Here is a 23,373-nt window from a genome sequence, read left to right on the forward strand (position 1 = left end):
TACTTATCCCTAAGAAACTGATTGACTGGTTTATATCCAATCCCAATTTACATATCTATATTTTTCTATATTTATATCTCTCTATATATATTATACCAACATATGCTATTATTTTAGAATATCATCCTTCTAGGTCCAAAGGTAACAAAATATTATTTCTAAGAGACTTTATAAAAATTACTAAAACCCATGCTTATTTGTTTGTTTGATCTGCAAAAGAATTATAGGGAATTCTTGGGAGACTGTATAGTCCAACTAGGGATCCTCCTCTACTATACATAACAGAGTTGGTCAACTAAACTCTAGATCAGTGTATTTCACAAAGAAGGTTATGCCTTACTAGTGAGTTATGAAATTAATTTAGTGGATTGTTATCAGTGCTTTTAAAGAACAGAAAAGAAAAAGGAAATACTAATGCATCACATGTGATAAGGATAAAACAATTTCATGAAAATTTTGTTTTAATTGTGTTTGAGTATATTGATTACAATGTAAAATATTTTTTAGATGAGCGCAATAAAAAAATTTGAAACCCAATGCCACAAATAAATACTTTCTAGTGAACACAAATGCATTCTTTCAAAATATAATCCTACTTCATTTTGGGAACACAAAAATATTTCACTCACAAATCAATGCCTATAACCTTCGGCCTATCTAGCAATTTCACTTTTTAAAAATGTATCCACAAATATACTTACACATGTGCAAAATTGTGTATGCATAAGATTATTTATCACAAATTATCTGTAATACCAAAAATTAGAAACAATCCAAATGTCCTCAATAGTGTACCACTGGAATAAATTATGGCATATCCACACAATGAAATTCTATGCCTTCATAAAACAGAATAAGAAAGTTGTCTGTTTTCTGAGATGAAAAGATCTTTTTTATGGCCAAAAAAAAAGCAAGTTGCAGAACAGTATTATAATATGCTATTTTATTGTCCAAATTTGAGGAGGGCAGGAAATAATAATTTATATTCACTTGCAGAAATTCTGAAAGAATACATAAAATTAAATACACTGCTTATTAATGAAAGAAGGCAGGGACCTGGGAAGATAAAAGACATAAATAAAAGGCTTTTCAGTATGTAAAGGTTGCTAGTTTTTGAAACCATATGATAATACCTATGCCAAAAAAAAAAGAAATATGACTGACATCTTTTAAGAAATGGAAAAACTAAAAACATGTCTGATTTAGTGGAAAAGCCTAAATGAGCTCTCATGTATTATATAAATATTTCATATTAAGTTCTTCTCATTATTCCTTGAATTCCACCCTTTAGAAACAAAATAGTAAGTTAAATTACTCTTCTCATGCCCCTTCAAATTATTCTACACCATATGTCCCCTACTCAGTGTTCTTCCCAGCATTCTCTTTTTTGGTCTTAACATGGCTAGTTCCTCAAAGGACTTGCCAATTAAAAGTTTGGGCACAGAAGAAAACAGCAAGTGTTCTTGCTACCTCCAATATTTGTGACATCAGACCTGTGGTCTCATCTAAACCTCAATGGCTTCACCAGAGGACCAGATCTGTTATTAAATGCAAGCCTAAATCACATCTTGCTGCTATCTAAAATGTATCCTCCTACTCCTTCATCATGTACTAAACGCTGCCTACCAAGTGTCAAGCTTTGAGGACATGGTCTGTCCTCAAGAACTCACATTGCAGCAGATGAATCTAGACTACCAGAAACCCATTTCATGAGCTCCAACTATAACTTTGTTTCCACATACCTCCACATTGTAACGTTTAAAGGAACCAGGGAAGATCTTACATACTACTTCACTAAATACACCAATTCCCAAACGACATAATTTGTGACAAGTCAGTAGACTAAACACAAAAACTACAATGTGATTTCTAATGCTCTTGAATTAAAGGTAAATACATAAGATAATATATTCCTTATTTAATTTGGCAAGTAAATTGTTCACTAATCTATTTAGCAACCATTTTTACGGAGCACGTACTAAATATGAGGTTTTGTTTTAAATGTTTTAAGCGCATTATTTCACTTAGCATCAAAAGAAAATTTATGAGGTAGGTCTTTTCATCATCTTTCTTTTAAAGAGGGGGGAAGTAGGGCATGGTGAGTTTAAAGAACTTAACCAGGATAAACAGCTAGTAAATTGCAGAGCAAAGATCGAAACTCAGGTATCTGACACCAAAGTCTAAATTAAAAGTCCAAGTTAAAGGCTTGTAAAACTTATTAATTTCATTACTTTACACTTTTATTTTTAAGGTTTTTTGATTCCTAAAACTGATTTTTAACCAAGTAACATAATTTATAAAACTAAATATGAAAACACAGTCAATGAAAATACTGACTTTACTAATAAATAAATGCAAAATAGAATAAGATACGATTTTATTAATGAGTGGTGAAGATTTTTTAAAAATCTATTGGTCTTCGTAATGTTTATACCTTCAAATATATTGCTTATATCCAATTCATATTACAAATGTGCATACATCATTTAACCTAACTCCCAGACAAAAAAGTATCCAAGTGAAATAACTGAACAAGAATGTCAGATATATAAATAAGCACAAAGATGCTTGCTTTAACATCATTTACAATAAGAAAAAAAAAAAAAAACAGACACAAGCTGAATATCTATAAATAGGGTATTGGAGTAAGTAATTCATGACACATTCTCCATGAATCACGGTAGATAAGAAGAATGAAGGTATATTTGCTTATAGAAAAATGTGTCTAAAAGAAAAAAAAAGTATGCCACAAAATAGTAGCTAATTAAATATATTAATACAAAAACATTCTGGAAAGATATATATCAAAGAATACTGCTAAAGTTGGGGCTATAAAGACATTTTCACTTTCTATTTTATATTATAAATGTAGATGTTATATTTTTGATATTATTTTGGTAATAGATAAATGTTATCATCAGCCCTACAGAAATCTTTTCTGTTTAGATAAAATAAACAAAAAGAGAAAGACCTATTCTGTATTGACTTAATGTATTAAAACAACAATATTTCTTTATAAATAGAAATATCTAACGCTTTTGTAGTAATACAAAATAACTGACTAAGCCTCTTTTTCATTCTGTAATAGAGTCCTACATCTTTACAAACACCAAATTTCTAATTTGTACCCCCTCTTATAAGTACACTGAAAAATTACTAAATTTTATTAAGAGATATGAAAGATAGTACATAGACACTGTTATTTTCTCTTTACTGAAGAGTCACGTGTTTTAATGCTTTATGATAAAAATATATTTTGAATCAGATGATCTGGGTAGAGGAAACTAAGTCTTAGTAACAAAGCACCTCAAAAGAGTAACCTAATATTAAATCTTTGAAAGAAATGAGATTGTTAGATTTTGTGAAAATCAAGTTACTTATTTTCTACAATGAAACTGAGCCAATTTGTATTACATATGAAGAAAGCAGTAAGAAATCCCACCTAAATTAATTAGAAATTGCAATGCATTATTCATATATTTTTATGTTACTTAACTGAGTGCATTTACACCATCCATTCACTCATTTAATCATTTATTAATTTAAAGACAGTGTCTTGTTCTGCTGCCCAGGCTGGAATGCAGTAGCATGATCATCGGCTCACTGCAATCTCAAACTCCTGGACTCAAGTGATCCTCCCACAGAAGCCTCCTGAGTACCTAGGACTACAGGCACGCAGCACCATGTCTGGCTAATTTTTTTAATTTTAAAAAATATGTTTAGAAATAGGGTCTCACCATGTTGCCCAGGCTGGTCTTGAACTCCTAGGCCCAAGTGATCCTCCTGCCTTGGCCTCCCAAAGTGCTAGGATTACAGGTGTGAGCCACCATGCCCAGCTCATTTACACTGTATAAAATACTGACGATACTCAATATGCCTGTGTCAGTTCCTAAAACTTCTCATACAGAAAAGTCTAAGAAGCATAACAAAAACAAATTTCAGCTAAATACAAATGGACCTTCTAAATATACTTCACAGCCTGATGGTAAAATGATAAATAGTAAGTTATTATTGGCCTTGAAGACAAAACACAGGAGAGAAAAAACAAATAATAGCAATACCATGTTTAACAAGAATTTCAGATATAATGGGAGTCAGAGAGGCATACCTTCTTCTTGGGAGGGTAAGAGGCCCTCCTAATTCCCAGGAGAGGTATGATTTGAGCAAAAGCTAAATGTTTAGGAAAACTGAAGAAAAAATACAAAGTTCTCAATGGGGGATTTTAAAAGAGAAACAAAACTTGGGCTGCACCATCGTAACAAGCTCTACTGACAAACCATCCAGATTGTACATCTGGGTTTTCACTAGCACACTCTTAACAATAACTCAACATGTCAGATGTCATTCTGAAACACCTTCTTTAGGGTGCTATGCCAATAGTTACATTCATACACATGCTCATGGTATATTATTATATTAAATTAAGTGTTAGATACAATGTGTGTGGAAATAATGTCTTCCAAAAATTCCCATTGAGGATTCTAATAATGAAATTCTCTTGTTTAAGGAGATGTACATTTAAAATGACATTCTTGCATTATTTAATCAGTTTGGAAAGTTTAAAGTCATATGAACTATAACAAATTTAAATTAAATAATTACCCTTGATTCAACATCTGTAATATTTTGTGGGCTTGACCATATAAGTGCCCAAATATTTTATCCTTTGCAAAGATTTTGAGCAAACTAGTAAAAGTAATTTAAAGGTTCAAGTCAGACCTGAAACCAATTATTATCATAAATACCAGCCAAGAATCTAAAAATGACATTTTCATTGTTGGATTCAACAATTTAACAGAGACTCTTTAGCTTCAGTTTTATTGCCATGATTAGAAGTGCAGCTGTTTATCAGAAGTTAGATCCTACAATCTCAGCCAAGACTGTCTGTAATACCAATTAAATAATTTTAGGCTACAACACTTTGAAACCGCACTTCAAATGATATACCAGAGGCCTACTTACACACACCTGATTCCTAACAGGGATGAAATTGAGTCTTAAAAATGGGTCAAAACGGTGCTAGAGTAACTGATTATCTATATTTAAAAAATGAATTTAAATCTTTATCTTACTTCATATTATCAGTAAGTATCAGTTTTCGATGGTTTGAAAATGTAAATGCAAAGTAAGATTTTAAGTGGCGGACAGACCCTAAGGTAAGCCCAAATAATCCCAGATGCCTGCCTCCTGGTGTTCATGCCCTAGTTTAATCCTTTCCCCTCAAGCGTAGTGGGACCTGTGACTTGTTTCTAACCAATAGAAGAATATGGCAGAGGCTGTCACTCCCATGATTATTTTATGTTATATATGACTCCATCTTGTTGGATTTGCCTTCTGACAAGAAACTGACACACTCTTGTATTTCTCTATACTTAATGAACAATTAGAGGCTGAATTTGAAACAGTTTTAAAATAATACCAGAAAACATAAAGATGAAATACATAGGTATAAATTTAACAAAACAGTTGTAAAACATATGCTAAAAATTATAAATTAATTATGAAAAAAATCAAAGAATACTTATATAAATGAAGAAGTATATAATCTTCGTGGTTTGGAAGGTTTGATATTAAGATTTAAATCGTCGGCCGGGCGTGGTGGCTCACGCTTGTAATCCCAGCACTTTGGGAGGCCGAGGCGGACGGATCACGAGGTCAGGAGATCGAGACCATGGTGAAACCCTGTCTCTACTAAAAAAAATTACAAAAAATTAGCCAGGCGTGGTGGCGGGCGCCTGTAGTCCCAGCTACTCGGAGAGGCTGAGGCAGGAGAATGGCGTGAACCCAGGAGGCGGAGGTTGCAGTGAGCCGAGATTGCGCCACTGCACTCCAGCCTGGGCCACAGAGCGAGACTCCATCTCAAAAAAAAAAAAAAAAAAAGATTTAAATCCTCATCAAATAATCGATAGATTCAATGGAATCCCAGTTAAAATCTCGCAGAAAATTTTGTAGAAAACAACACAATTCATATGGAAATAGAACAAATAGAATAACCAAATACTAACACCTGTTTTCAAGACTTAGTATAAAGCTTCAGTAATCCAGACAGCATAGCAAAGAATAGACATGCAGGGAATCAAAAATAAGCTCACCTGTATGTATATGGTCAACTGATTTTTAACAAACGTTTAAGAAACGTGCAAAAACAAATCAATGTAGAGAGAAATCTTTTTGATAAATGATGCCTACACAACTGGACAGCTATATGCAAAAACAAACAAAAACCTTGACCCTTACCTTTCACCATATATAAAAACCAATTAAAAATGGATTATATACCTAAATGTAAGAGCTCCAACTTTAAAACTTACAGAAGAAAATTACAAAGAAAATCTTAATAACTTCTCACGAGGCAAAAATTGCTTACATATGACCAAAAAGCATAATCGAGTTTTTTTGTTGTTTATAGAATGAAGTTCAAGGGTACTAATACATTTGCTCCACTGAAGACATTTTGTGAAAAAACAAGTCGCAAAATAGGAGAAAATATTACAAACATATATCTGAAAACGGACTGTATTCAGACTACACAAAGAAGTCTCAAAACTCATTAACAGGAAAACAAATCACCCAATTAAAAACTTGACAAATTATTTAAGCAGAAATCTCGCCAAAGAAGAATGACAAGTAAGGACACAAAAAGCTGCTCAACATTATTAGCCATTAAGGAAATGCAAACCAAAACCATAATGAGATACTACTACACAACTAAGTAAAATGTTTAAAAATTTTTAAACCGACAATATTATGTGCTGACAAAAATATAGGGTAAGTAGAATACTCATACATTGCTGGTGGAAATACAAAATTCTCCATTCACTTTGGAAAACAGTTTGCCAGTTTCTTACAAATATAAGTATATATTTACTATATAATGTATCAATTCCATTCCTATGTACCCTAGGAAAACAAAAATGTATGCTCAAGTAAATGCCTGTACATGAACAGTTTAAGTCATAATCAGCAAAATTTGCAAACAAGCTAAAAGTACTTCAAATGCAGAATGAACAAATTGAAGTACAGACACAAAATGTAGTATGTTTCAGCCATGAAAAAAAAACAAGTACTGAAACATAGAGCAATATGGATGAATGTCTAATATATTACATTAAGTGACAGAAACCAGATTCAAAATATTCATGACACTTACATGATATTATACAAGTAACTTATATGATGTATACATAAGCATTACACAAGGAATTGTATACTTATATGACATGTTGGAAAAGTAAAAACTATAGGGAAAATAAACAGACCAGTGGTCTGCAGGAACTGGGAGTGGTGGGAAAGAGTTTGTAAAAGAGGCAGTAGTAAAGTTTTTGACATGATGAAAATGTTGTTTTTGATCATGTTGATATTTACATGTTTTTGTTCGTGTTGATATTTACAAAATCTAGTACACTGTACCCCCAAAAGGGTGTATTTTATGGTAGTCAAATGATAACTTTAATACACCCGGCTTTCAAAAAAGACAACAAAAACAAAACAAAAAATAAAGCAATACAACAAAATGAGGGGAGGAAAGGAAAGGAGGAAGGAAGGGAGGGAGGGAGGACAGGAGGGAGGGCAGAGGAAAGAATTTGGTGGGGAGGCCATTTATATATATGATTGATCATCTTATCTTTAAATTTAGGGAAGTAACTTATAAATCCCATTGACTTTTATGTTTCTCTACATGAGATCTGAAGCTCAGAGTATAAGCTTTCCAAATACACTGAACCCACAATTCAAAAGAGTAGGGGAAGGACTTAGTCACAGACAACTGGAGACGACTCAAAGGAGGTACTGAGGAGGCCAGTGCTTTTAAAAACAGGTTCCTCATGCTCAGGTTAGGGGCTGCTGGTCAACACTTGAGATTTTCATTCATTTGCCGGGGGTAGGAAATAGTAATTTGTACATTTCTTAACAGCTCCCAGATGACTATTAAGTATAAGCAAAACTGACAATTATTATCAAACATCCTACCCATCCACAACACAGTGATTAAGTTTTCTGATTCATCTATGTTTAATAATTTAATACAATCTACTCTGGAAAGAACAAAGTACATTTTACTCAGAAAAATTTCTGTTAAAAACATGTAAGTTTAGAAGAAAGAGGTCCCTATAAGAAAAATATTTTGCTTGAAGTTCTTGTGTAATACGTAAAGATTTGAAGGGACAAGCAAAACATTTAGGGGAAGATATCATGAAAGCTGTGTAACAAAACATGATATTGTACCAATTGCTCAATAATTCATTGAAATCCCTTTATATACTGATTCCCTGGTACATTTAAAATTTACCAAAATTATATGCTTATTTTCGTATAACTCTGAAATTTACCAAGAACGTGAGACCTTATTGAGAATGCAAAATGAAGCAACCTATGTTTACTTAACTACTTTGATATTTGCACCACTGGGTCAAATTTAAACATGTCCTCTCTAAACCTCTTGCTGTCAGGGTTGATGTGGTGTGCCAGGGTTTATGTGATGTTTATGTGAAGGGTTCCCAGATAAAACAACAAAAGTCAGCTATCAATGTGAGAAATTAATTGAAGGGACAGTTTATATAAGCATTTCTTGAGCTGACAATTTACTGATTACCTAAAGTGTATCACAAAAACCGCTATACATTTTCTGTGTGCTAACTCAGGTAATCATCAAAATAAATAGTCTGGAAAGGAAACTGAAACTCAGAGGCATACTTGAACTTGATTCGTGTCACAAAATGTGCAAATGGTGAAGGGGGGAACTCCTATCAGTCCTACCTAACTGGATAGCAAGCTTCTTAAAGCCAGGATCATAGTTCTAAACCTCTGTGTATCCACCGTAACTCCTAGCACAATGCTTTGCATCAATCATGAGCTCAAGAAACTATTACTGATGACCAATAACCAATACACGTGTACTTTCAAACCAAGTAACAAGAAGAAAATCTATAAATAGCAACCTGTAAGTATCAAATATTTCTGTGTATTGTTGTAGGTCTGTGAAACCACAACACACGGATATATTGAAAGACATGGACTAAATCCAGTTCTAAAGCAATTTGAAATTTCCACAATATAACTTAAATTCATTAGATTTTCAGATTTCTGAATTCATTCAAGTTGAAAAGTTATCATTCTGGGACAGTTCAATGTCTTTAAGTTTTTAATCTTCTCCATTCTAATTTCCTGCTATAAAATCAATAAAGTGTAGGTTGTAAAGAAAATTATTTTGTTTGATTACTTTACTCCTAGTTAGAGGCAGATGTTAGTTATAATTTTTTCTGAAGTTTAGCAGGCATTTTTGAAGCAGCTGGTGCCCTTTTCATAGTTATCTGTTTGCAAGTGTTCCCAGTAGACTATACGGTACTGCAATCCTGAAAAGGTTTTGGGCATACAGACAAAATGAATTCTTATTTAGAAGAGAAAACATAGACACTATTTCCCCTCAAATAAGACTTGGGCATTTCATAGTTTTGAATGATAAAGCATTTTCATAACAAGTAAACATTATTTTTTAATAATTTAAATAATTGCTGAGAGTCAAAAATTGATAAAAAATCTCTTATTTATAATTTTATAAGGAAGATTATCCAATATATCATTTTTAAACATATTAAGCATCTATTGATAGCCCAAACAGAAAACAATAATTGTTAAAAGCATGTACCACACTGAATGTATCAAAAATCCCCAATTATTTTCAAGAATAAACTGAGAATTTTAAAAGTTTTTCCTTACGGTTTCCATAGTTGCACACTAAATAATACGCTAACACATAAAATCATGGCCTTCTTGACAGTGACCAAGTTTTTATAACAAAACTTAATTTTGAAGATTCTGTATAAAAGATGCCACAGATAAGACATAATCCCCAACATTTTATGCCAGGTCCACACAAAAGTTGCAACATGAAGTCAAGAACTATTCTTTTCTCTGTATACCCAAAACAGCTCTATTTAGGAAACAATTGTTTAGTTCATTATCACTGTTTCCAATGAAGATCAATGCCCACAGACTAAGCAGTCAAGAAGCAACTCAAGTGTCATGTTCTCCAAGAAGTCTTTATTAACAGCCATACTCTGCAATGATCCCAGTAACCTTGTTCTGACACATCCTATCACAGACAGCGTTAGCTGTCCACACACAATCACTGTTTCATTTTGTTTTTTCTAATGAAAACACTTTTTTATTCAGAAAATCTGGCCTCTTTGACAAAATCATGTGTTTCACTAAGCCAAACATGGCAAACTTGTTTCCCTTGAATCCTGGAAAATATTTCCTCATTCTTGAAATAGACATAGGAAAATGCAGTCCTCATTTCTTACTGGACTTTTTTTGCACAGTGACCCTGGAATAACAGCCATGATGAGAGTTAATTTGAGGAAAAGCCAAAAAAATGAGGATAGCAGAGTAGAAAGACATCAACAAGCTGGGTTCTGAATAACATCATTGAGCAAACAAATGGACGAACCTGGACTATTTGGCTTCCTATGTCTTTTTTGTTATTTATAACATAATAGTATATGTTTTTATGAGTTAGGTTTTCTGCAGTCTGAAGTATTCAAAGTGATAGAAAAACTAAATCTCAACAAGTAATCATCAAAATATAGTTCTGTACTTATCAGTTTTCCTAGTATTGTACTGTGGCTTAATCAGTTTAATATACCTAGAAACCAGTAATACTTCCTGTCAATACACTAAATCATACAAACAGTGCCAATATTTGGGTATATTTCATAAAGCAAATATTTTGCCATACAATACATCTGAATAATTTATTGAAAAGAGGTGGTAAAATTATGTCTATCTTTAAATGTATGAATTTTTTTTTGGTTAAAATATCTCTTCCCTAGCTTTGATATTCATTGCTCTAGAACTAGTAAAATCATCGTGGTCAATTAATTATTGCTAGTGCTATAAATTATTTTTGAAAAACTCCTTATATAGTCCAATTATTTATATGTCTGGAAAGAAGAGAAAATTTACATTTCCATTAAAGTACCCTATAATACCTTATTTAAGGTTCTTTCTAAGAATTTAATAGTTTCCTCCAATGTCGTTTTGTTCAGCATGTCCTAAACAAGTTCATCCAATTTAGAATGAAAAAAATGAGAAAAACTGTTTTTAAAATTGCACTAACAACTGACCTCAAGATACAGGCTAAAACAGAAACTTTAACTTGAGTTGCATGAGAAAATTAATAATTTGGCTTGGAGCAGGGTGGCAGTCCACAAACCAGGTAAGAAAATAAAATATGAAAGGGTTTTTTTCTTTCCATTTCTTAATTGTCACTTTGGAAATTACCTTTATGAAATAAATTATTTTTATGTTCATTTATGCTATTCAGCTACTCTTTCATTCCAAACCCATGTGTAGTAGTAGTGGATGCTATCATACAAGATCTGAAAAGCCTAGCAACATAGTCACCATAGCAAAACATCTTGAACTAGTTTCTAATTAACTGATAGAACTAAAGAAAGCAGTCATTATAATTACTGACATTTGTGGTTATCTTAAGACCGACAATTTGGAAAAAGCCAAATAGAGAAGGTATGAAGAAGTGTGACTTTTCCTTTGGCTTTACTTTGTTCAACATACTTTGATTCAATCAAATCATGAAGGCGAGAAAGTTAAAGAAGCATCCAGAAAAGTACTTCAGAATATGGATCCTTTTCGTGAGATCACTTTGAAGACAATGAAATGTCACTAAAACCTGCTCATACCCCAAATTAAAAAGTCTTTTTCTAAAGCATCCCACAAGGCTGTTTATTATACTGTCACACATGCCACCAATTTCATCAGAACCATGGCCTTGAAATCACAGCCTTTTTAAGAGGTCGTATCAAGAAATATTAACAAATTACGAAGTTTGAAACTGAAAATTGAATTTACCATTTTTTAAAATTTACAGACATCATAGCAAAGATGATTTCATAAATTTCAAGAGGAAGGAGGCTGGGCGCGGTGGCTCACGCCTGTAATCCCAGCACTTTGGGAGGCCGAGGCAGGCGGATCACGAGGTCAGGAGATCGAGACCACGGTGAAACCCCATCTCTACTAAAAATACAAAAAATTAGCCGGGCGTGGTGGTGGGCGCCTGTAGTCCCAGCTACTCAGGAGGCTCAGCCAGGAGAATGGTGTGAATCTGGAAAGTGGAGCTTGCAGTGAGCTGAGATCGCGCCACTGCACTCCAGCCTGGGCGACAGAGTAAGACTCTGACTCAAAAAAAAAAAAAAAAAAAAAAAAAAAAAAAATTCAAGAGGAAGGAAACGCAAATGTGGCACAAATTAAATGGAGCAAAAATTAAATTTCTAATATAATGTGGCAAATACTAAATTTCCTTGATACAAGCCTAGCCTCACCTGGCAATTTGAATCACGGGTTGCAGAAAGGTTAAGTAACTTGCCTAAAGTCTGGCAGATAGAATGTGGAATAGTGAAGACTGAAACTCAGCCTAGATTCAGGGGTCTTGCTCCTAACCAACATTGTATGCTCAACATGCACAAAAGTTTTTCCTATTTCCTATTCCTCACCTTAGTAAATGGTACTATCACTCACCAACACTGCTCAAAACAAAAAGCCTATATCTCATTCTAAATTATTCTCTCTGTCTCATCCCCTCCTATTTAATCAGTCATCAGGTCTTACATACACTAGCAGCTAAATTTCTCTCAGTTGTCCCCTGTATATATAGGCTGCCCCTTTCTTAATTTAGGCTCATAGCTTTTCTTCCTTGAATTATTGCAGCAGCTCTACTCTCAACCTTCAACTTCGTGTTGCAGCCAGAGTAATTCCTTTAAGTGAAAACACCTTATCATTTACTCTCCTATTTTTAAGAAGTAATATTTCCCACAATATTGAGTCTAAACCTCTTAGTATGGTTTTCAAAGCCCTTCATGTGCAGGCAATTGTCTTTTTCCAGACTCATTTCCTGGTGCTCTCCACATATGGCCTACATGCTAATAAGACTGAAGTGCTTGATGTCCAAAGGTAACAGCAATTTCATGCAACATCCTTCATTTGGCATACACCTCCACCTTCTTTGTCTATCTGGCAAAAGTGTATGCCTTCATATCCTTCACGAAAACTTCTTCCTTGATCTCTTCAGTCTGCCTTTTCTGCTGCCATAGAACTTTGTACAACATAACCCAACTGTACCACTTATTTCCATGAAAATGGAACAGATACACTACATTGAGTAACTTAAGATCAGAGATAATATCCTATTCATTTTCCCAGAACTCAGCCTAATAAGCACAGGATTCAAGAAGCTAGGCTCATAGAAAACTTAAATCTTAAATTCTTTACAATCAGATTTTATAGGACTCAATTTTCGTAAATTTTAAAATGAAATATTACATGCATCTTTTATATTACTTTTCTAAATCAAGTGTTATCTTTGGGCCAGTAGTCCATTTTTGCTGAATAACACCCTACTGACTCTTAAAAAATCTAAGTCCCAACTGTGGAAATAGACAGAAGTCAACATATTTAACACCAACAAAGAAGTAAACCTGAGTTTCTCACCAAAAATATCAAAGACATAGTTCTGTCTTCTTAGCATCTTTCTCATCCTACTTTTAAGGGTAATAATAGCACCTCCTTTCCTTTGGGAAACTCCCCTTTGACTCCTAGTGGCTCATGGGGAGCTGATAATAAGGATACACAAGTGAGCAGCCATGTGTCAGTAAGAACGCCATTCACATCACATCACGGGGAAAGGTTCTGTGATGAACTGGTTCCAAAATGAACTGGTGACCTAAGTCAGGAAAATCAGAGTTCATCCTAGGAGGTTTTTTTGTTTTCCTGGCAGAACTGGTTGGAAAAAAAAAAAAACATTGCTTCTGGGATTACAGTATGGGGAAACAGTTATGTTTACTGCTTCTGCTGCCATACATTTTTCCCTGGTTATATGGAGAACGCCTATCTGGGAATCAGGGGATGAAAAATAATAAGAGAAACACAAAAGGGGGTGGGTAAGAGAAAGGAGGAAAAGAGGGGAGGAAAAAGAAAAAAAGGAAATGGAGACAAAGAAAGAAAAAGAGATAAAGAGGAGAAAAAAATCTGATGACATCATTTGAGCCTATATGTCCAAGCTGGGCACATAGGCAGCTTTACTTCTGGACAATCCAGGTAGAAAAGCCATAAATTGTCACCCTTGCTTGCTTTGACTTAGATTTCTAAAAGTTCCAACTGAGTGACTCCTGACTAATCAAGAGATGCATCTACATTTTTTACATTGTTCCCTTTCCAAGAAAGTACAAAACCCATTTAATGACATTAATGGTATTTTTGCATGTACTAGAATTTTTAAATTCTCCTTAAGTTTTTAATCAAATTACAGAAGTTATTAAACTTATCCAATGTGACAGTCAGTAAAAGGACATAAAAGCATCTTAGGACAGTTAGGAATAGTATGCAATTATGATCTCAGTGAAAAACGACAGACCTTCATCTTCAACAGCACTTTCTCTGACACATAAAAGATCCTACCTGGTACAAAAAAGATCCAAGACAAAAGAAACATCTACTAAACTATCTCACATTCTGTTAATGTCTATTTTTTCTCCCAAGGTCTGTATTATTACTCAAGCTTAAGATGTCTGGCATGATCAATATCTACAGTGATATGATAGCAAATGGTTTACTGATTTATAATGACAAATTTCACTTAAATGTATTACTCCGCAATTATTATTAGCCACTAGAAAAGTACAAATTAAAACCACAATGAGAAATCACTACAATCAGATGGCTAAAATAAAAACAAAAACACTATATAAAAATATAAATATAAGTGGCTAAAATAAAAATAAAAAACAGTTACAACACCAAATGCTGGTTAGTATGTGGAGAAACTAGATTATATCAAATTGCTCATGGCTATGTTAAATGGTACAGTCACTCTAGAAAACAGTTTGGTAGTGTCTTAAAAACCTAAGCGTGCAGTTGCAATATGACCCAGCAAATACATTCCTGGACATTTATTAAACAGAATGAAAACTTATATTCACACAAAAACCTGCATACCAGGTTTATAACAGCTTTATCTGTGTTATGGAAAGAACTATGCCCTTCAACATTTGTATGCTGAAACCCTCACCCCTCAATGTGACTGTTTTAAAGACAGGACTTTTAGGGAGGTAATTATGGTTAAATGAAGTCATGAGAGTGGAGTCCTAACCTGATAGGGCTGGTGAACCTGAAAAAAGAGGAAGAAACACCAGCGGTCTCTCTTCATACACACACAGAGAAGAGGCTATGTGCAAACACAGGAAGAAGGCAGCAGGTAACTATCTGCAAGCCAGGAAGAAATCCTCACCAGAAACAGAATCTGCTAGCACCACCTGACCTGTGACTTTCAGCCTCCAGAGCTCTGAGAAAAGCAGTTTCTGCTCTTTAAGCCACCTGGTCTGTGGTCTTTTGTTATGGCAGACGAATATAGTTTCACCAAAAATTATCAATAAAATAAATGTCCTTCAGTAGGTGAATAGTTAAAAAAAAAAAAAAAAACTGTGGTCATCTACATCACGTGTGGTAGGCAGAATGATGCCCCCCAAAAATCTCCACATCCTAATCCACAGAGTCTATGAATATATTAGATTACATAAGATATGCATATTAAGGTGGCAGAGGAAATTAACCTACTCAGAAAAACTCTTTTACTCCAATAATCCAAATAAAAATGAACAAAATACTTATTTAGAAATAAGTATGACAGAAAAGTTAAAAAGCCTGTTTCACTCATTATTAATTTAAATAAATGTCAATGATGCTTTTTTAAAAATTTAAAGATTTAGACCGAGTGCGGTGGCTCACGCCTGTAATCTCAGCACTTTGGGAGGCCGAGGCGGGCGGATGACTTCAGCTCAGGAGTTCAAGACCAGCCTGGCCAACATGGCAAAACCCCGTCTTTACCAAAAATACAAAAATTAGCTGGGCACGGTGGCGCATGCCTGTAATCCCAGCTACTCAGGAGGCTGAGGCAGGAAAATTGCTTGAACCCTTGAACCCAGGAGGCAGAGGTTGCGGTGAGCTGAGATCGCACCATTGCACTCCAACCTGGGCAACAAGAGTGAAACTCCTTCTCAAAAAAAAAAAAAAAAATTAAAATTAAATATTTTATACATAAAACTTAATAAATCTTAATGATTATATTGCTTATAATGATTGATAAGGTTTATAACAATTGCATTATAATTGTTTAGTTTTATTGGCTGTCAGTCCTGGCTGTATTTTAGAATCACCCATAGAGCTTCAAAAAATCATTCCCAAAATATTGATACTTGGACCTCTTCGAAGAGATTAGGACTTAAATAGTAGCGAGGCACTTGGATTATAAAAATGTTCTATGAGTACTTCTGATATACAAGATATAACTAGAATTTTATTTTACTCTAAAAACTTATTGTAAAAGACAACTTAAAACTATAAGTTATTTTAGAATAAAGGCATAAAATGGAATAGTATGTAGTGATAAATTGATGCTGCAGAAATATGTTTACTGACATAGAAAGACACATGTAACTATATATACACACGCAAAACAGTATGTATGATGTAATTCCATTTTGTAAAAGAAAATACATATGGACACATATATATAGAAGGAAGTTCATTTTGGTTGGCTGTGAGTATTCTTTATGATGCTTTATGCTGCTGTTTTTGCTTGCCTGTACTATTTGTTATTTCTGAATGATTCTATAGAACATATATGAAAAACCACAGCAACTTAATTTTGATATGGAAAAGATTAACTTTCAACAATATGAATACTTTAACCTAAACTAAGGAATATTATATTTTGAAATAGAGCAAATGTGACAAAATTTTAACAAATGGTGAATCCAAGCAAAGGATATAAAGATAGTAATATTCATGCCAATTTTCCACAGGTCAAACATCATTCAAAATTTAAAAATTTAGAAAAAATAAATTCTTAAAGCTACTTTAGAGTTCGCCACCCCCTCAATGTATTCTATTTTATTATAGGTTGATCATTTGATATAATCAATACAATAAATAAATCCTTTAACATTTTATTTAAATCAGTTTACATAAGTTAAACCAAAATCTTAGCTGAAAAAAAAACATGGAACATATAAATATATGCACAAAAATACGCATATTTGTTTAATGTATGAAGAAATATACTGTATATATTTTTTAAACTCTCCTACTGTAATTGTCTAGTAATCAACTATATATGTCTGTACTGTATTTGCCAACTAATAATGTTTTAAAACAACTTTTCCAGTATAAATTCATTCATACCACATACCAAGCCTCAAAACTATCAACTCTATAAAAGGCTCATCTCACCTCATCTAAGTCTTGGATATAAACTGGCTTTTCCTCAAAGCTGAGTGGCATTGGTTCGCTGTAGGGAATCCTTACTTCTTCATAAAGCTTGTTATTCTCTCTTTGGATTCCTTCTGGCAAAATCATCTATAAACATCAACAATAAAAATCCAATAATAATAAAAAAATAAAACACTTGCTCTGGGAAATATTCTTAGAAAGAGAGAGAGAGAGAAAACACCACTGGTTTTATAACAAAGCACTAGTAAATAAACTTAGCTAATTTAAAAGAAAACAAACCCAAATAACACAAAAACAAATGCAAAAAACCACTCACACAAAGCATTAACATATCAGGTGTATTATATAACACACAGGGCACAGTATGTTGACAAATCTTAAAGTATACACTAATTAGACGGTATACCTGAATACAAATGTATTCATATAATTAGGAAAATGTACAACATACAGTATAAAGTTTAGCCAAGCAGCGATGCAACTGATAAAACTCAAAAATACAAATTGCAAAAATAATGAAAGGGAGGGAAACATATATGTTCTGAATATCTACTATATGTCAGGAGCTTTACATACACCACATTATGTCATTTTTCCCCAATACTTTAAAATAAAATTTAGCATAGTCAACTAGTGTTAGACTCACGAAGGAACAGGGAAAATCTACACATCATTTCTTTAGAATAGACATATTATTGAACAGTAGTTATATAACAATGACATACCTTTGCACCAGCAATAAATGCTGATGTTTTCATGGCTTCAGCCTGGGAATCATACACATGGGGATAATGCATTTTTTCAATGTCTGCGTCTCTCTGCCTGCTCAGAATTGGAACACTTCTAGCATTCAGAAGTGCCTGCTCTCTGTAAACATAAAAATAGGCCTAATTTGAAATGTTTATCTTGAAAGGTAATGCATACATTAAAACATATATTACTAAAACATATATTACTTCCACCATAAAAAGGAAGAAATTAAACTACACAAAGGAAGATTTTAGGAATCCTGAAATTTTCTGAGTGACAAAATAGGATTCAGTACATTTCTAGATATTATTTATAGATAACACCACCTGGTAAGTTTGATTTAATGCTCTTTCTAATTTTGTTTTTTCACAATTCAAATATGTTTACTTAACAAGGTATACATTTCTTTTTTGAAATGTGTTTCAATGTTTAAAGAATCAAGTACCATAATGCTTATATTTCATTTTTCTCCTTTCTACTTCCAAATAACAACATTTTTTAAAAGGTACATTAAGCACAGAAATAAAATGTATCTCAAATAAATGTACGTAAGCTATAAAAATCTTAACCTAGTGGTGTGTACACAGCACCTAAAAATAGCTTACCTCTATAATCTAAATCTCTTATCTACTTGGATGCGACCAAGAATATTCTAATTAAGCAGACCATTGCTTTCTTATCCCAGAAAATTAGGTATTCATAAAACAAACTTCTATGAAGAAAACGTGACTTGAAGTAAAAATCATCTATACTGCCAAGACTAAACTAAAAAATGATAATGATATGTAAAAGCAGCAATTACAACACAAGCATTTTTCAGCTCCTGGCTTTTATTACCTTTGTATCCGCAATTCCTTAGGATCAAAGCACACAAGTCCTTCTGAAACTTCTAAATCTTCTCCAGCCTTTTTTTCTCGTCTGGCAATTCTTTTTTCTTCACGGCGATATTGTTTCATTAGCTGCTTTTCTTGTTCAGACTGAATAGTGACTTGACAACCATAATTGGGTTTAGCATTTTCTCCTAAAATTTTTTTACAATTGTCTAAGAAGCAAATTTAAGAAACAATGTTTTATAAATCTGAATATGATTTAATCTTCATGAAAACCATTTCTTTCCTCCACCCCACAACATATAATGCTCTAATAATTCATTTTTTAAAACTGGCAAATTCAATTATATGTTTTAAGGTGAGTTTTTAAAAATCACAGTATCTAAATAAAATTACACGGTGGTTTAAGAAAAGCCAGTAGTATTTTCTTCCTACAGACTAAACAGTTCAATGTCACTCACATTAAAAATTCTTACATATAACATTAGGAAACTAAAACTTCAATTTTATCATTTGAAATAATTTGTTTATATAATTTCAATATATATAATAATTATCGATACTAATTAGCATTTACTGTTAATACAGTAATAAAATAAACTCTTTCCCTATTAGACATAAATTTTTACTATGTAATAGACCTTATGTGGTTAAGTTGCACATATGTTACTACTTAGTTATTTATAGATTACATACATTTTATTAGCAGTAGTTCAAGACATATTTGAGACAATTACTAAAGCAAATAAAGCAAAAGTATGGTCTACCTTTTTAAGGAAACACAGTTTTTTAAAAAATGGAAAAACCAAGTGAATTAAACCTCAATGTTTACAAAGTACACTTCAGGTCTGTGGTTTGTTCAACTCAATATTGAGAAAAAATTTTCTTCCAACAGGATTACCTTCTGTGTTTGTTTAAATCTTTATAAGCAACAGTATCTTCACTTACTGAAGCTCTAAAGGAACTAAAAGGAATGTAGTTGAAAGTAATCCAAGTCAATAAACATTTATTTATTTGAGGTCCTACTCAGTTCTAGCCACTGCAGCTAGGCTAGGAGGACAATGAAGAATGAGACTTGGTCCATACTCTGACAGAGCACAGTGCAAATTATTTTATCAAATTCCAACATCCAATGCAGAACAGAGAAGGAATTAAAAATAGCATCAAGATGGGAAAATTAGCTTTCTAATTCATTCTAAGTCAAATCTTCACAATTCTCAGACAACTGTTACTGCCCCATTACGATTCTGAATACAAGTCATTAAACTCTCAATCATAGGGAAAACTTGTATAATGGCTTTATAAGGCCTAAAAAGGAAAATATGTCTCAAAATTATGAAATAAAATAAAATCCCATCTATATTAGGAGTAAATTTTACAGTTCTGAAAAAAGCATTTTCCTAAGTATTTTATCTCTTATTTTCCAATTAAGTCTTACATACCTACTATAATAACAGAATTTATAATTAGTGTTCAGTATTAGAAAAAGAATGCAACATTCTGCCAGTTTTCACAGGTACTCTGAACTCTTCATAAAAGTTAACTTGTCTGCAAAATTACACAATCAGCAACACAGATATTAAGCAGAATGTTTAAAAATGTATTTATCAGAAACGAATGTGAGAGATTTTAAGTGTAAAACTGTAAATACTTTAGGTGACATACTAAATGCTATGCTAATGTCATTAACATTTTAAACAAATGTGACAGTAATAAAATATACATACTTATGATCATCCAAATAAAATTAAAATTATAAGAAGAAAATATGTCTACCTCATAGAAAGCTTAAAAGGTCTTAATTAGAACATACTGGAATCCTGTAAAGCTGAGTATAATAGGCAATTTCAAAAAATCAAGTTGTAAAGCAGTGAATGTTTAAATGTATGGTTCTCCTTGCTGGGTTAGGTTAACTGTAGAGACTGACATGCAAAAATGAAATGAATATCCTTAACAGTAATTCTAACACAAAGTTATTCTGAAGAACTACGTAGAGGCTTGTATCCTTTTAGAACGGTCGTTTAAAAGTGTGTAGAGCCTCCCCCTTGCTCTCATGCTCCTGCTCCTGATGTGTAAGATGCCTGCTCCCCTTTTGCCTTCTGCCATGTTTGGAAGCTTCCTAAGGCTTCCCCAGAAGCAAAAGCTGCTAATGCTTCATGTACATCCTGCAGAACTGTGAGCCAATTAAACCTCTTTTCTTTATAAATTACCCAGTCTCAGGTATTTCTTTATAGCAATGTGAGAATACACTGATACAAAAAGCTTACTGAGTCTAAGAAGCTATCCTAATATAATAAAATTTATGGAATCAACGTAATAAACATAAATAAAACTCATCTACAGTTTCCAAAAAATATGTAAAGCTAGACTTCTATTAAACTTTATTTTAATAAATTACCACTATTAAAAGCAGAATCAGGCTGGGCACTGTGGCTCACACCTGTAATCTAAACACTTTGGGAGGCTGAGGTGGGAGGACTGCTTGAGGCTAGTAGTTCAAGACTACCCTGGGCAACATGGGGAGATCTCATCTTTCCAAAAAAAAAAATTTTTTTAAATTAACCAGGCATGGTGGCACACACCTGTGGACCCATCTACTCGGGAGGCTGAGATGAGAGGATTGCTTGAGCACAGAAGGTTGAGGATGCAGTGATCCCTGATTGTGCCACTGCTCCCTAGCCTGAGCAAGAGTGCGAAGGCCTGTCTCAAAAACAAAAGCTAGAATCAGTAAATATCTCTTTATTAATATTTAGGAGACTGACAAAATGAAATACCAAATTCTCAGAATTTACAACATTGCAGGACTAGATATTTAAACTCATTTATTTTCCTTGGCAGACACCCATTTTAGATGCTCATAAACCTTGCTGGCTTACTGCAATTTCTGATTATATACTATTCAACAGGTGTGATATGGTTAGGCTTTGTGTCCCCACACAAATCTCATCTTGAATTGTAATCCCCATAATCCCCAGGTGTTGAGGGAGGAAACTTATGGGAGGTGACTGGATCACAGGGGCAGTTTCCCCCATACTGTTCTAGTGATAGTGATTGAGTTCTCAGGAGGTCTGATAGTTGTATAAGTGTTTGGCAAGTTCCTCCTGCACATACTTCTCTCTCCTGCCACCATGTGAAGTAGGTCCTTGCTTTCCCTTCACCTTCTGCCAAGTTGCCTGAGGCCTCCAGCCATGTGGAACTGTGAGCCAATTAAACCTCCTTTGTTTATAAATAACCCAGTCTCAGGTAGTATTTTTATAGCAGTGTGAGAACTGACTAATACAAGGTGGGAGCGCTCCTGGAGGAAGGCAGAGTAGAAGTGTTCAATACACTTAAAGAACAAAGAGATCTGCAGACAAAGTTGCTAAATTTATATTTTCCAAGTTTCTTACAATCTCAAAGGAACTTTAAGGCTCTGAGAACATTTATTAGTAATCAAGAGAATCTGTAAGAAACAGAAAATCTGTCAGAAATTTTAGGTTTAAATTATAGCTGTTTTTATCATTTCCTTTTAGTGCCATAATCATAAATATAAGAAAATGAGGACATAACTTGCAAGAAGGATAGATGTTGAATAGTTTGAAGACAGTTGTCAAATTTCTTACGCTCATATACTTTTTTAAAATCCAAAACCATCTGTAAGGCTGGCAAAAAACATTGTGGTAGAGGTAAAAAATTGTTTTCGTATTTATCACTTAAAACCTGAGTTTCGCATCAGCTATGTTTTAAGTCAAGCTTTTATAAAAATAATTTTTCTTCCCTAGCCAACTCTTAATTTTTCTGGGATTTAAAAATATGTGTAATACATGACACTATCAGTGTTCAATTTGCTCAGTGTGCTAACTGTATTGTGCTTAGACATGTGCTAAAGATTTTACAGGTAAAGTATCATGATGTCTAGAATTTCCTGTCATTGTTCAGCAAAAATTTAAAAAGTAGGTGTGTGTGTAAGTGGTCTAGGAAGAGCAAAATGTTAATGACTAATGAATCTATGTGAAGGGTAAACAGTGATCATTGTATTATTCTTGTAACTTTAAGTTTGAAAGTTCTCAAAATGAAAAGTTGGAGAGAAATTACACTACTACCTGGCCCATAGTAAGTATATATATATCTTCTTTTTAAAGGAAATTTGCTATGCAGACGCTCTTCAGTTTAATTAGGTCCCACTTGTCAACAGAGTAAATAGACAACCTATAGAACCATAGAAAATAACTGTATCCGACAAAGACCTAATATCCAGAATCTGTAAGGAACCTAAATCAACAAGCAAAAAATAACCACATTAAAAAATGGGCAAAGGACATTAACAGACACTTCTCGATAAAAGACATACAAGCAGCCAACAAATGCTCATCATCACTAATCATCAGAGAAATGCAAATTAAAACCACAATGAGATACCACCTCACACCAGCCAGAATGGCTATTGCTAAAAAGTCAAATAATAACAGATGTTGGCTCAGCCGCAGAAAACAGGGAACATTTATATACTGTTGGT

The 23,373-nt window shown here is 33.4% G+C and overlaps 1 protein-coding gene across 5 annotated transcripts in view; it reads right to left on the reverse strand.

Annotated features, from left to right (window-relative positions):
* ASCC3 (activating signal cointegrator 1 complex subunit 3) overlaps window positions 1–23,373 on the reverse strand; it is a 388,871-nt gene that overhangs the window by 282,328 nt on the left and 83,170 nt on the right. For 4 of the 5 annotated variants that reach the window (XM_063619908.1, XM_063619900.1, XM_055259785.2 and 1 more), the window contains exons 6-8: window positions 18,886–19,090; window positions 18,024–18,165; window positions 17,299–17,424 (exon numbers count right to left, since the gene is read on the reverse strand). In XM_063619908.1, coding sequence (XP_063475978.1) covers window positions 17,299–17,424; window positions 18,024–18,165; window positions 18,886–19,090 — 473 coding nt within the window. The remainder of the gene's footprint in view (window positions 1–17,298; window positions 17,425–18,023; window positions 18,166–18,885; window positions 19,091–23,373) is intronic. The other variant, XM_055259780.2, reaches the window with a different exon arrangement.

Source organism: Symphalangus syndactylus, chromosome 2 (assembly GCF_028878055.3).
Source record: "Symphalangus syndactylus isolate Jambi chromosome 2, NHGRI_mSymSyn1-v2.1_pri, whole genome shotgun sequence".
Classification (NCBI taxonomy): Eukaryota; Metazoa; Chordata; class Mammalia; order Primates; family Hylobatidae; genus Symphalangus; species Symphalangus syndactylus.